Source organism: Periophthalmus magnuspinnatus, chromosome 16, assembly GCF_009829125.3.
Source record: "Periophthalmus magnuspinnatus isolate fPerMag1 chromosome 16, fPerMag1.2.pri, whole genome shotgun sequence".
NCBI classification, from domain to species: Eukaryota; Metazoa; Chordata; class Actinopteri; order Gobiiformes; family Gobiidae; genus Periophthalmus; species Periophthalmus magnuspinnatus.
The window spans coordinates 888,070-901,499 of NC_047141.1; the positions used below are offsets into that span (position 1 = coordinate 888,070).

At 43.3% G+C, this 13,430-nt stretch overlaps 1 protein-coding gene across 2 annotated transcripts; it reads right to left on the reverse strand.

Annotated features, from left to right (window-relative positions):
* Positions 1-5,287: 5,287 nt before the first annotated feature.
* Positions 5,288-8,781, reverse strand: nudt17 (nudix (nucleoside diphosphate linked moiety X)-type motif 17). 2 transcript variants are annotated; one of them, XM_033980591.2, is made up of 8 exons: positions 8,390-8,781; positions 7,925-8,038; positions 7,619-7,802; positions 6,621-6,646; positions 6,366-6,458; positions 5,999-6,097; positions 5,778-5,884; positions 5,288-5,545 (listed from the first exon to the last, which is right to left on the reverse strand). In XM_033980591.2, exons 1-8 carry the CDS (start codon positions 8,462-8,464, stop codon positions 5,353-5,355), a joined length of 891 nt encoding a protein of 296 aa, XP_033836482.1. In that variant the 5' UTR covers positions 8,465-8,781; the 3' UTR covers positions 5,288-5,352. The 2 variants fall into 2 exon arrangements, with proteins under 2 accessions (XP_033836482.1, XP_055084003.1); XM_055228028.1 differs by lacking the exon at positions 7,925-8,038 and having other exon boundaries at positions 5,294-5,545; positions 8,390-8,775.
* Positions 8,782-13,430: the final 4,649 nt, after the last annotated feature.

Consider the following 13,430-nt stretch of genomic DNA (forward strand, 5'->3'; position numbering starts at 1 on the left):
GAGCCCACAATTTTGGCCTCACAATATTGTAAACACATTATTCTCTCGTGTGCACAATCTTGTGGAATGAGATCTTGTCCCATCACTATTATAAACACTTATTATCTGATGCCAGTAAAAACCAGAGACTGTATAAAGAAGTGGACTAAGTGTAACATCACCTGTGCATTCGGCTGCAGTCATATGAAGCTAATTGAGGCTAACAGTTATACCAGCTAATCTGCAACCAGGAACCATATGTGGAAATTCAAAGAGCCCATCAGCAGTGAGGCTGTTGAAGGTACACACCCCCTCGGGCTTGCACTGCTGGTTTGGCAGGGGCGGACACTTAGCAACAAGTCTGCTGCTAACGCTAGCAGGAGTAACGTCAGGGAAAGAAGGCACCTGGTTGGTCTGTCATTAATATTCATATCTTGATTTAGGGACAAAATAGCTAAATAAAAACACCAGGATCATGTAGAGCGGGTTAAAACCAACATTTTAAGGTTAGAATGGGAAGCCTGACAGCAGACAGAGGGGCCAGTCCACCACTTTACAGCCATGCGCACTTCCTATTTGGAACGCAGCAGTTAGCCATGTCCATTTATATACCCAGTCTATGGTAAAATCACAGCAGGTTTTTCACTGTTGCCTCTGGTCACTTTCGAATTGGGATTTGGACATTCTGCAGTGAGGGAGTTTTAAAGGGTCTATAGTTATAGTATAAGGTTCTGTCTTGGACTTTTCTTTGGTTTTGTCAAGTGGGAGACCTCCACTGGGATGAGCAATGGCTCATACTTAACCACTTAACAGCGTGGTTTCTCCTTCTGCTCTCATTAACATTATAAGACAAAGGATTCACATTTAAAAGCCTTTAAGAGTCATTTCTTCATATTGGCTGCACTGAACAGGAAAGGATTATGGGATATGTAGTTCCTCTGCTTTAGCCGCCTCAACAATAACAAACATTTAAGCAAGGGTTTATTAGTGACTATAGATCATACAGAATCACATTATGGCAGGTATTGTTGCATCTTGAGTTAAGAAGTGTTTTTAAAAAACTGTGATTTTTGAACTGCTCCATACCGGCCTCTTCTGGACAGCTGCAGGACACTTTCACTTTAATATTTTGGCTTAAGTCTTAAAATATGATGAAAGGTCACAATGAGCTTGCAATTTTTAAAATCTTTCTACCATGTTAAAATGTTCCCTCATCAAAAACATGCCTGAAGAGGTTTTAGATGTCATACATGCATGTTTGAGTAATCTAGTGATCTCTCCCCATTCAGTAGGTTAGCAGTACAAGCCTGTAAAAGCTTCACAAGTCTAGGTCACCCATGCTCCCACACCACAATTCTCCAGAAATATACAAAAACATGATACAAACCAACACAATACAACTTGACAAACCTGATGTGCAGTAGTTTCATCAGCGGTATGCATACTGATTTTGTTGCGTTGTCACTCTGAAGGGGGAGTGACTTAGCACGGAGAGCAAAGGCGAGGACGGACTCAGATCGTCAAAAACTAAAGTGAAACATACAAAACATGTTAATACATTGTTTTGGGCGAATATAGCATATTCAAAACAATAAAAGTAAACATGCTGATCTAAATGTTATGTGTTAGCAGTTAAGGCTCCAAAGAAGTAACATACCCCCTCCTAATGTAGAACTAAACATGGGGACCACTGCTGCACTGTAGTGATCAGGCCTGGTCCAGAGACTGTAAAATGTTTATGGCCTGACCACAACAAGGCCTAAGTGAGAGGACTGTCTCTATCAGGGCTGCAGGATGTGGGGAAAAAAGGCTCTTGAAAATTGCGCTATTGATATCATTGCAATCTTTTATAATACTTTAAAACAGTGGTCCCCAACCACCGGTCCGTGGACCAATTGGTACCGGGCCACCGGCCATCCAAGAAATAATTAATTATTTCTGTTGTATTTATTATCTGAGTCTGAACAATTGTTTATTTTGAAAAATCTTTTATTTTGAAAAATGACTGGATTCTCTCGGTTACATTTCCGTCACTTGAGCGCCAACAACTTAACCCACAAATTAGCAAAATGAGTAAAAAACAGACCTATTTTGCTAACTGAACTTTTTTTGAAATGAGTTTTTAAACCAGATCATAGTTGTCTCCCCTCACTATTTACTCACTCAATGTTGCATTTGGGGTGATTCATGTTTGGGTAGTCTTTAATCGCTTTTTTTAAAGTCGCCATTTTGCCGATCCTGTGTTCACCTCCACTGGTACACGCCCACTGTGATGTTTGCACTTCCTTCTCCAATTTTACTTTCTTACTCGGTGGTACTCATAGGATTCCACTGCTTGCTAGTGTGATGTTCAGCCATCGATAAAACTTTATTTACTTGTCAAAATTTAAAGAGACAAAGAGGGTTAAGTTAGGACTTATGAATATGAAAACATCTGAATAAAACAAGCCTTTTTTAAAGTTTCCATTTTAAAAAACAGCACATTTCTGTCAGATGGAAAATTTTGGTCTGACTATGATGTATTTAGTTGAAATGATCAGTTATCACATTGGCTAATACGGCGCTATCGATACTAGGGATGTGCTGATCTGGCTTTTTTAGTTTCAATACTGATTTTGATACTATGATAATTTGATACTACTTTAAGTATTTGCTGATACCAGATATGAACTGACCCGATATCAACCGATACCAGTGCAGAGACTGAAAGAAGCATTTATTTTCAAAACTACCAAATGTGTCATGTAGCTGCTTTTATCTCTCAAGTATCTAAAGAACAGCTCTGTGTAAATAAGAGTTCAAACATTATGAGACTTTCTGGGCCAAGAACCACCAGTAAATAGTCTTATCACATAGATGTATATGTCCAAACACGATATTGGCTGAACCAATATCTGGAAGCGTATCGGCGCTGACAATCGAGACCAGTATCAGATCGGTGCATCCCTAATCAATACTTTAACGATACATTGTGTAATCCTACTCCTCATTCATCTGAAACATGCACAGAGTACCTCCAGCTAAGTACCCCTGACCAGAATCCTGGCTCAGACTTGGTTCTCTGAGGGTCGGGTGTGGTCCTCTGAGGGTCGAGTGTGGTTCTCTTAGGATCAGTGTGGTCCTCCGAGGGTCAGCTGTGGTTCTCTTAGGATCAATGTGGTCCTCTGAGGGTCGTGTGTCATCCTCTGAGGGGCGGGTGTGGACTTGGCCGTTGTGAATGTACAGATGGAACTGATGCATGAACTTGATCTTATACATTCAGTTTTGCTCTTTTCATATAGATGCAGAAATTGACTTTTGTTTTTACACAAGTTTAAATCTTTTCCTTAAAAATGGTGCACTTTCAACCCCACGTGGCTCCTCCTAGTGGTGGTCCTGGTAAATAGCGGACTGGTGGGGTTTTTGCATGAGAAAGTAGTTAGGACCACTGCAAAAGACTTCAAACTCTTCATATAATAATACTGTACCATAAAAACAGCATCAATGCTTTAACCCGCCTCTGACTGGTCGACCACAGCTGTCAATCAAACTGTGGACAGGTTCAAAAAGCAGAGACATGTAAATATGTGGGAGGGGCTTCTGTACCAGACCAGTGCTAACTGTGCTAACTCACGTTTTAATGTGCTAAAAACAATGAGACCTGCAGCTTTGCCCATGTGAACTCTCCTTCACAATAAAAGACACAATATAAAGGTTTTTCAAAAGAAGAGCGTTGGAAGCACCTGCAAAAACCTTCTGGAGTTTAAATGATTTCATTGTTTTAAAAGGTGCACCATGTAACATTTCTGCCACTTGTGTCTATGGGGATAATTTTGCTTTGCCTGGAGTGTTCCACAGGTAAACTCACCTATCTTGCATTTACAGGTGTTTTTATAACTAAACTTGTCTCCTTTAACGTTGTTAAAAGTATAAAAAATCAGATACTAATCGATACTAAAGTATGGAAAGTTGATACAAATTGTTCAAAGGTATCAATACTAAGAAAGTCCCATTCACAGAAATGAACCTTTCCAATATCCTTAGAATGATGTTAAGCTGTAGCAGCAGTATAAGACACATAGACTAGTATACACCTATGGACCACTATAGAACCTACCTGGACAATGAGGGATTATGCAGATAAAAGGCCACATGGGAATAGAAAAGAAAGTATTACCATTTAATGTGGAAAACCACATTTATTTTGTAAAGAAAGTGTTTTTATATTATCATCATGCTATTGGATTCAATTTTGAGTATCGAGTCTATTCCTTAATATCGAAAGTGAGTTTGAAACTTTAGTATTGCAACAACACTAGTCTCCGTGGAGATTGATGTTGAATGCCATACTGTGGAAGCAAAACCATCAAACACCAGAAATGTTACAAGGTGCACTTTAAGATCGCATTTTGAATTGAAGTCATTTAAAGTCATATTTGCAGCTTCAGAACTTAAAAATGGGTCTTAAATTGAAACATTAATGTCTCGTGTATTATCGCAGAAATGTAAAACATATTTAAAGGAGTGGCATTTTTTACTCACAGTTCTGTTTATGGCGATGTGAAACGTGGTGTAGTGGCAGTTCATCGCATGTTGTGTCCCAAAAACTAAACCAAATCCTGGTGGAATCTGGGCAAACGGAGCGCTGTAAATACAGTTTGAAAATATCGGATTTAAACTGTAAAACTGTAAATGTTTGTCGTCTTTGTCCTGTTCATTTGGCTGCAGCTCAAATAAAACCTGAAAAATGTACAAAACGTCTCGACTTTTAATGAGAGGAGCCTTTAGTTCCAATTTAGACCTGTTTAGTCCTGGTTTAGAGTTTAAATAGGTCCTAGTTTAGTCTCAGCTATGACTGGGCTTGGACCTGGTTCAATGTTAAGTTCTGGTTAAATCCAGGTTTGTTCCCAGGATATTCCTTGTTTAGTCCTGCTTGAGTAATGCTTAGTCCTGATTATTCCTGGTTTACTACTGGCTTAGTCCTTACTTCCAGATTTAACCCAGGTTCAGTCCTGTTCAGTCCTGGCTTAGTCCTGGTTTAGCCCAGGTTCAGTCCTGTTTTAATTCTGGTTTAGCTAAGGTTCAGTCCTGGTTCAGTCCTGGTTTAGTGCTGGTTCAGTCGTGATTTAGTCCTGGCTCAGTCCTGGTTTAGCCCAGGTTCAGTTCTGGTTTAGCCCAGGTTCAGTTCTGGTTTAGCCCAGGTTCAGTCCTGCTTCTGCCCAGGTTAATGCCTGGTTTAGCCCAGGTTTAGCCATAGTTCAGTCCTGGTTTAGACCTAGAGTGGGACACTCAAATGTCTTTCTGTTTGAATTTGTTTATTTAAAATTCAGCGCAAACCACCACAGCTCTTGGTCTCATCACAAGACTTTTCCACCGCAGTCCACCAGATCTGGCTTAGCTCCAGTCCGGATTCAGATCCAGTCCAGTCTCAGGTCCGGTTAGGTCCTGGAGCCACAGTCTCAGGGCATACTTGGTCCCAGTGCTGATCCTCTCCAGATCCGGTCCATGATCCGGAGCCGAGGTCTTGAAGACCGAGACTGGGATCGAGACTCCCTTGAGAGACCCCTCCAGCGAGACCTCATAGGCCCTAAAGAGGAAAGAACCAAACCGAACTGAATACAACTGAACCAGGTCTTAACCAGTACTGAACCAGGACTGAACAGGACTGAACAAGACTGAATCAGGTCTAAACCAGGACTGAACCAGGTCTAAACCAGGTCTGAAGCAGGTCTGAACCAGGACTAAACCAGGACTAAACCAAGACTAAACCAAGACTAACCCAAGACTAACCCGGGACTAAACCAGGAGTAACTCAGTACCTGACTGAGTCTTTGCTGTAGTCCTCTTTGGACAAAGCGGCTCGGATCAGACGAGGCTCCGCCCACAGACAGGCACTCACCTCCAGTGCCGATGGACTCAGGTCCTCCTGTGGAAACAAGACCAGGATCTGAACCAGGATCTGAACCAGGATCTGAACCAGCGTCTGAACCAGGTCCGAGAACTGAACCAGGATCAGGCCAGTCTAAACCTGGTCTGATACCTGCAGTTGCTGGTGGTCTCTGGGGGTCATGAGGAGGATGTAGACCACGATGTGATGTCTCTGAGGAAGTCCTCTGCTCAACATCGCAGGAAACACCGACTGGAACCACACCAAAGTCAGGACTAAACCAGGACAGTATTGGACCTAGTCCGGATCCATAACCAGGAACTGGGCCAAAACCAGGTTCTGGACATGACGGAAAACCAACAGTGCTACAGTAAAGCAGCACAACAGTACAACAATATAGCAGTATAACAGCATAACAGCACAACAGTACAGTGCTTCTACAGTACAGCAGTACAAGTGCTTTAAGAGGATCATTTGAAAGTTCTCCAAGTGAGATATTTCATTTTAAACCAGAACAAACCTCCCAAAGTCCCAGGATCCGGGTATGAACCTGGTCTTGCTCCAGATGGAGTCCAGTTTCCTCTTTCAGCTCCCGGAGTCCAGCCTCCAGGACCTAAACAAGACCAGAGTAAGGCCTCGTTTAGTCCTGGTGTAGTCCTGGTGTAGTCCTGGTGTAGTCCTGGTGTAGTCCTGGTGTAGTCCTGGTGTAGTCCAATCCTTCACACTTAAACTTTAATTTTATGATAAAAATAATGAAAATAAGAAAAGGCCTCACCGTCTCGTCTGGTTCAATATGTCCACCTGTTCAAAGAGAAACAACAGTCAGGACTAAACCACATCTAGATCAGATTTAAACCATCTGCTCCCCAGGGGAGCAGGTGAGGAGCACACAGGCAGGGGAACAGGTGAGGGGCAGGCAGATGAGGGGCCTCCCTGCTCCCCTACCTCCCTGCCTGCTCCTCACCTGCTGCCCTGCCTGTCTGCTCCTCACGTGCTCCCTTGCCTGTGTGCTCCTCACCTGTTCCTCTGCCTGCTCCTCACCTGCTCCCCTGCTTGCCTGCTCTTCACCTGCTCCCCTGCCTGCCTGCTCCTCACCTGTTGGCTCTTCACCTGTTCCCCGCCTGCTCCCCTGCTCCTCTGAATGCTCCTCACCTGCTCCCCTGCCTGCTCCTCATGCTCCTTACCTCCTCCCCTGCCTGTCAACTCCTCATTTGCTCCCCTCCCTGCTCCTCCCCTACCTCCCCTGCCTCTCCTTTCTCACCCGCTCCCCTGCTCTGCTGCCTTCTCCTCATGCTCCCAACCTGCTCCACAGGCCTGCCTGCTCCTCATCTGCTCCCCTGCCTGTGTGCTCCTCACCTGCTCCCTTGCCTGCCTCCCCCTCCTCACCTGCTCCCCTGTCTGCTCCTCTGAATTCTCCTCACCTGCTCCTCTGAATGTTCCTCCCCTGCCTCCCCCTCCCCACCTGCTCCTCACCTGTTCCCCACCTGCTCCTCTGAATGCTCCTCGCCTGCTCCTCTGAATGCTCCTCACCTGCTCCTCTGAATGCTCCTCACCTGCTCCTCTGAATGCTCCTCACCTGCTCCTCTGCCTGTCTGCTCCTCACCTGCTCCCCTGCTTGCTACTTACCCATCCACTCTCCTGGTCGCCATCCATCAGTCTTCTGGTCTTCAGTCCCCACATCAGCCCATCTTCAATAAAACTCTTTGCAATCTTTTTCCTGTTGTCTGCGTTTGGATCCAAATTATACATTGTGACTAAACCAGGACTAAATACCTGGGGGGACCCAGACGTTGGGGAAGATTCTCAGGTGTTTAGCTCGTCGTGTCAGGAGAAGCCTCTGATCGGACGACTGCAGCAGAATGGCCACTCCCACATCCACTCCCCTCTGCCTGACGTCCAGTGGGATTGCAGCAGCCTCTGTGATGGAGAGGTGCTTGATCGGACAGAAGGATGGTCTCTGGGGAGGACAGGGCCTGTTTAGTTCTGGTTTAGTCCTGGTTCTTACCCTCTGAGTGACTTGTTGGTAAGTTTAGTCCTGGTTCAGTCCTGGTTTAGTATGGGTTTAGTCCTGGTTCTTACCCTCAGAGGGACTTGTTGGGGACTGGAGTCTTTTATCAAGATGAACTGGTTTTGCTCCAGTTTAAAGTTCACCTTCAGCTCATCGTCTGCACTGTCCAAAAGTCCCACCACGCTCTGCAAAGACCAGGACCAGCCCAGCACTCAGACCTCAGACCAGCACTGAGACTGGACTCTGCAAAGACCTGTATCTATATTCTGTGGCTAACCCAAGTGTTTCCCAAAAGGGGTAAACGGACTTTGAATTATTTCAGAAATGATATTAATTGATATTTGAAGATATTTTTAATCAATATAAGAAGTAAACTGGATAACAAGGATATACCTTGAGAACGTTTTTGTGGGCTGATTTTGGACACCATTAAGATTAAAACATGAAAATACAATACAAGGTAAATTTGCCTAAAGGCCCACCTATGCATGAGTTACAGAGGGACCGGTCTCTCCTCAGACCTGGTCTAGTCTCACCTGCAGGAACTGGACTTTCTGAGGACTGGACCGGTCTTTGGCCACAAACACCAGGACTCTGCGCAGGGTCTCCATCTAAAGTAGGTTTAGGCCTGGTTTAATACTGGTTTAGTCCTTGTTCAGTTCTGACTAAGTCCAGGTTTAGACCAGGTTTGCTCCTGGTTTCATATTGGTTTTGCCCTGCTTGAGTCCTAGTTTAGACCAGCTTTAATCCTGCTTTAGTCCAGTTCTAGTCCTGGTTTAGTCTTAGTTTAGTCCTGATTTTGTCCTGATTTAGACCTGGTCTAATCTTGTTTAGTCCTGGTTTAGTCCAGTTTTTTGTCCTAGTTTAGTCCTGCTTTAGTCCTGGTTTAGTCTAGTTTTAGTCCCGCTTTAGTCCAGGTCCAGTTCAGGTGCGCATGCGTACGAGGCTGTGTTTACTTCCTGTCTCGCGAGTCTCTGATGGAGCTGCTCAGGAGCACCCCCTGCTGCTCAGACGTGAGTAAGGCAGGGGATGTTTTTGTGACATTAAAATAATAAATCTGACAACGTTTAATTTTATATTTTTAGTTTTTTCCAAATTTTTGGATAGTTTCTGTTCCTTTTTGAAATGGACATAATCATCATTTTGTTCCTAATGTTTCATCTTTGTCTTATTTTTGTAATATTTGCAGAAAGAGCATGCAAACTCCACACAGTTTGAGATTAAACTGAGGACCTTGCTGTCAGGCAACAGCACTAACCACTCTGCCACTGATATGCAGTTATCATAATGGACACAGGCTCAAACAAAATAATTACAGACAGGTTTTGATAAATATGTATTTCATGCATAGTAAATCCACAATACAGTACATTATAGTATAGTACATAGGACATTGCAAAAGACGAAGTTTAAATCTGTCACCAGACAAATCATTGTAGGAGTGAAGATGTTTTGCTGTTCATCCAAGCAACTTCTTCAGTTCAGGTCAGATTGCTGGTGGACAACTGCCTTATATCTGTCTGAAGGAGGGGGCTAACTACACTGACATTGTAAACAGCTATTGTCTCCAGTTTCAGCCTTAACGACCCTATGCAACGTTTAATGGCCCTCATATTGTTCTCTTTTGTTTCTTTTTGCTTGCTTTGCGTCTGAGGATGGAATCATAGATCTGTTAGAGAGGATGTCTCAGGCCCCTATTTGTGTTTAAGGAAGGATTACAAACAACGACGTTTAAATCTGTCAACTGGACAAATTGTTGTAAGAGTGAAGACGTTTCACTGCTCATCCAAGCCGCTTCTTCAGTTCTGGTCAGATTGCTGGTGGCCAGTGCCTTAAATCTATCTGAAGGGAGGGGCTAACCACACTGAAACTGTAAACAGCTTTTGTTTCCAGTGTGGTTAGCCCCTCCCCTCAGATAGATTTAAGGCAGTGGCCACCAGCCATCTGACCAGAACTGAAGAAGCGGCTTGGATGAGCAGCGAAACATCTTCACTCCTACAACGATTTGTCCAGTTGAAGGTTTAAACATCGTTTGCTATGGATCAGACCTGGACGACCGAGGGTCTACACAGACATCTTAAGGAAGGATTGTCTTTTGTACAAAAATAGCTTCTTTAACTCCCCTCTCAAACCATTTATTTTCTCTGGCTCAGATCTGTACCTCACTATCTTCAGAGGAGTGGTTGGCGTCTTCGAGATGGAGATGTACAGCAGACTGGGATCTCGAGGAGCTCTCTTGCCCGTGTTGGTACATTCTCTTGTGGAGTGGCTGTATAGTTTCTCCAGTGTAATGCTCACTGCACTCTTCACTACACTAAAGTAGTAGAGTAGAGTAGACCACATTACTTTGTTTATGGCTCGGGGTTTTGTCCTTTGGGTGAACCAGCTTCTGTTTTAAAGTGTTTGTTAGAAAAGACAATCCTTCCTTAAATAGGAATGGGGGCCTAAGACATAATCTCTCACAGATCTATGATTCCATCCTCAAACACAAAGCAAACAAAAAAGAGAACAATATGAGGGCAATTAAAGGTCGAATAGGGTTGTTAAGGCTGAAACTGGAGACAATAGCTATTTACAGTTTCAGTGTAGTTAGCCCCTCCCTTCAGATAGATATAAGGCCAGTGTCCATCAGCAATCTGACCTGAACTGAAGAAGTGGCTTGGATGAGCAGCAAAATGTCGTCACTCCAAATGACTTGTTGTCCAACCACTTTATGACAGCAAGTTCAGGAGGGTTTTGTCTAACTACCATCTCCGATGTCCCTCTTCCTTTCTTTTTGAAGGGCTTATCCCCTATGATCTTGCACTCCTTTGGAACCCTGTTATTCCTGAGGGTTCCAGTTCCTATCAGCCCTTTTGTCATCAGGGTGTCGAGGAGGTTGACTGTTGTAAAGAACCTGTCAAAGAACAGGTGGGTTCCTTGGGGAACAGATTCTGCCAAATGAAGAACAGCTTGTTCTCCGATGCCCTTTCCTCCTGTATCTCTGAAAGTAGTCTTGCCTTGGTAGAGTACAAAGTCCAACACCAAGCCATTTGGTGCGGCCAAGACAAACACCTTCAGGCCAGTTGGGTATGGTTTAACTGGTACACACTGGTGCACTGGGCAGTGACAAGTAAATGGAACCATTTACTCATCAATGCACAATTTTCCTGTTCTAGGCAGATTTAGACATCCTTGCCTTACTTTGGTCAAGAGGGGCCTGACTCTCCACAAGAGATCACTTCTTTTCTCATACCCTGGAACATCAATGTGAAAAAATAGAACATTTGAAAAAATAGAACAAAATGGAGGAAATAACCTCTACAGAGTCCACTACAGAGGACATTTTTAAACACTTAAATACTACGCTAAAAACTGTTCAAATTAACTAGACAATATTTAAATATGTTGTTAAAAACATTAAATATGTCACCAACATTTCAAGCCAAAATTTGCACAATAAAAAGTAAAATGTATTTACTTTTCTTCTTCCTATAAAATTGTGCTTGCAGTGATGGGCGCCACTTTTCCTTGGTGAAAAAACAAAGGTACCAAAGCCCCACCCCTTTACATTTGGCATCATTGAAAAGCCCTAAATGTCCTCTGTAGAAATCAAAAGAAGCTATTTCAGTAGTATGCACTGGGTTGGAAATATTCAGGTTTACATATAAGTATGTAAACCTGTAAGTATTTTCGATATTTTCATTTATTGGTGTGTCTCTGTGTGGCGATATATCATGCTTCTACAGTTGGGACCAGAAGTTTACATACACTATATAAAAAGACACATGTGCTTTTTTTCTCACTGTCTCACATGAAATCATAAACATTTCCTGTATTAGGTCAATTAGGATTACCAAAATTATTTCCATTTGCTAAATGCCAGAATAATGACAGAAGTTTTAAATAGAGATAATTTTGGTAATCCTAATTTACCTAAAACATTAAAGGTTTTGTCTGATTTCATGTGAGACAATGAGAAAAAAATTGTATGGAATCTGGTTTCCACTATAAAGGTGATCTTGTGACAGGCCTGTGCTGCAGTGTTTCTTGTCACATTTTGAATCTACTGGCCTCTGTTTTATGTTGATCAGAGCCATAGATTTTGTTGGTGATTTCTCTAGAGGTGCTTTGCTGATGAACAGCTCAAACTGTCCAGGGTTTGCGAATCAAGCTTCACCAGTGAAAGAAGAAAGTGATGGATGCCTAGGGCCCCTGAGCAAACCCCAATAAAGTGCATAGAGACAGACCCCAGAGGCATGTGGAGTCTAACCCACAACCTCACAAAAAACAATCTGCCACAGTCACACAGGGAGGACATGCATACTCCACTCGGAGAGATCAGGAATCTAACCCACAACCTCTTTACTGAGAGACAGGATATCCACTCTGCCACAGTGTTGTACCTGTATATGCATGTCCCCATAGGCCACGCCCCTCCATGAGATCACTCCATGAGCCCTCCGGTGGTTCACCTCAGTCCTGTTACAGTCCTGGTTTAGTTCTGCTTTAATACTGGTTTAGTCCTGGTTCGGTCCTGGTTCAGACTTGGCTTAGTCCTGGTTCAGGGCTCTGCTCCAGCATGCGTCTCTCTGTATCTTTCTGTTTGACTGTACTCTCCTTGTTCGGTGAGTTCATTCTTTAGTCCTCGTTAAGTTCTGATTTAGACCAGGGGTAGTTCTGGTTTAGTTTTGGTTTAGTTCTACTTTAGTCCTGCTTTAGTCCTGGTTCAATCCTGTTTTAGCCCTGCTTTAGTCCTGGTTCAATCCTGTTTTAGCCCTGCTTTAGTCCTGCTTTAGTCTTTATTTAGACCTGGTTTAGACCTGGTGTAGTCTTGGTTTAGACCTGCTTTAATCTTGATTTAGTTCTGCTTTTAGACCTGGTTTAGACCTCCTTTAGTCTTGGTTTAGACCTGATGGACGAATGTGAGGAGAACAAGCTGGGGCAAGTCTAATCTTACTTTCTGTCAACAAAATCTCAGAGAAAAAAACACCTCCTCCACAACTTTTATTAATGTTTATGTAATGTGTGTGGCTCATGGTTTTTATTCCTGATTTAGTCCTAGGACTAAACCATGAGCCTGGTTTAGTCCTGGTTTAGTCCTGGTTTAGTACCGGTTTAGAGGCGGGTTAGTCCTGGTATAATCCTGATTCAGTCCTGGTTCAGTCTTGGTTTTGTCCTGTTTTAGTCCATCTTTAGTCCTGGTTTACTTCTGGCTTAGTCCTGATTCAGTCCTGTTTTAGTCCAGCTGTAGTCCTGGTTAAATTCTGGATTAGTCCTGGTCTTTTGCAGGTTTTGAGTTGGTTCGAGGTTCAGATGAAGAGATGAGTGAAAACTATGGATTTATGACAGCGACTCCGGACTACGACTACAACGCCACATTTGACTACTACTATGGTGAGCACAGAGGGACAAAACACACACAAAACTACAGTGAGCACAGAGGGACAAGATGTACACAAAATTACAGTGAGCACAGAGGGACAAAACACACACAAAACTACAGTGAGCACAGAGGGACAAGATGTACACAAAATTACAGTGAGCACAGAGGGACAAAACACACACAAAACTAAAGTGAGCGCAAAGGGACAACAC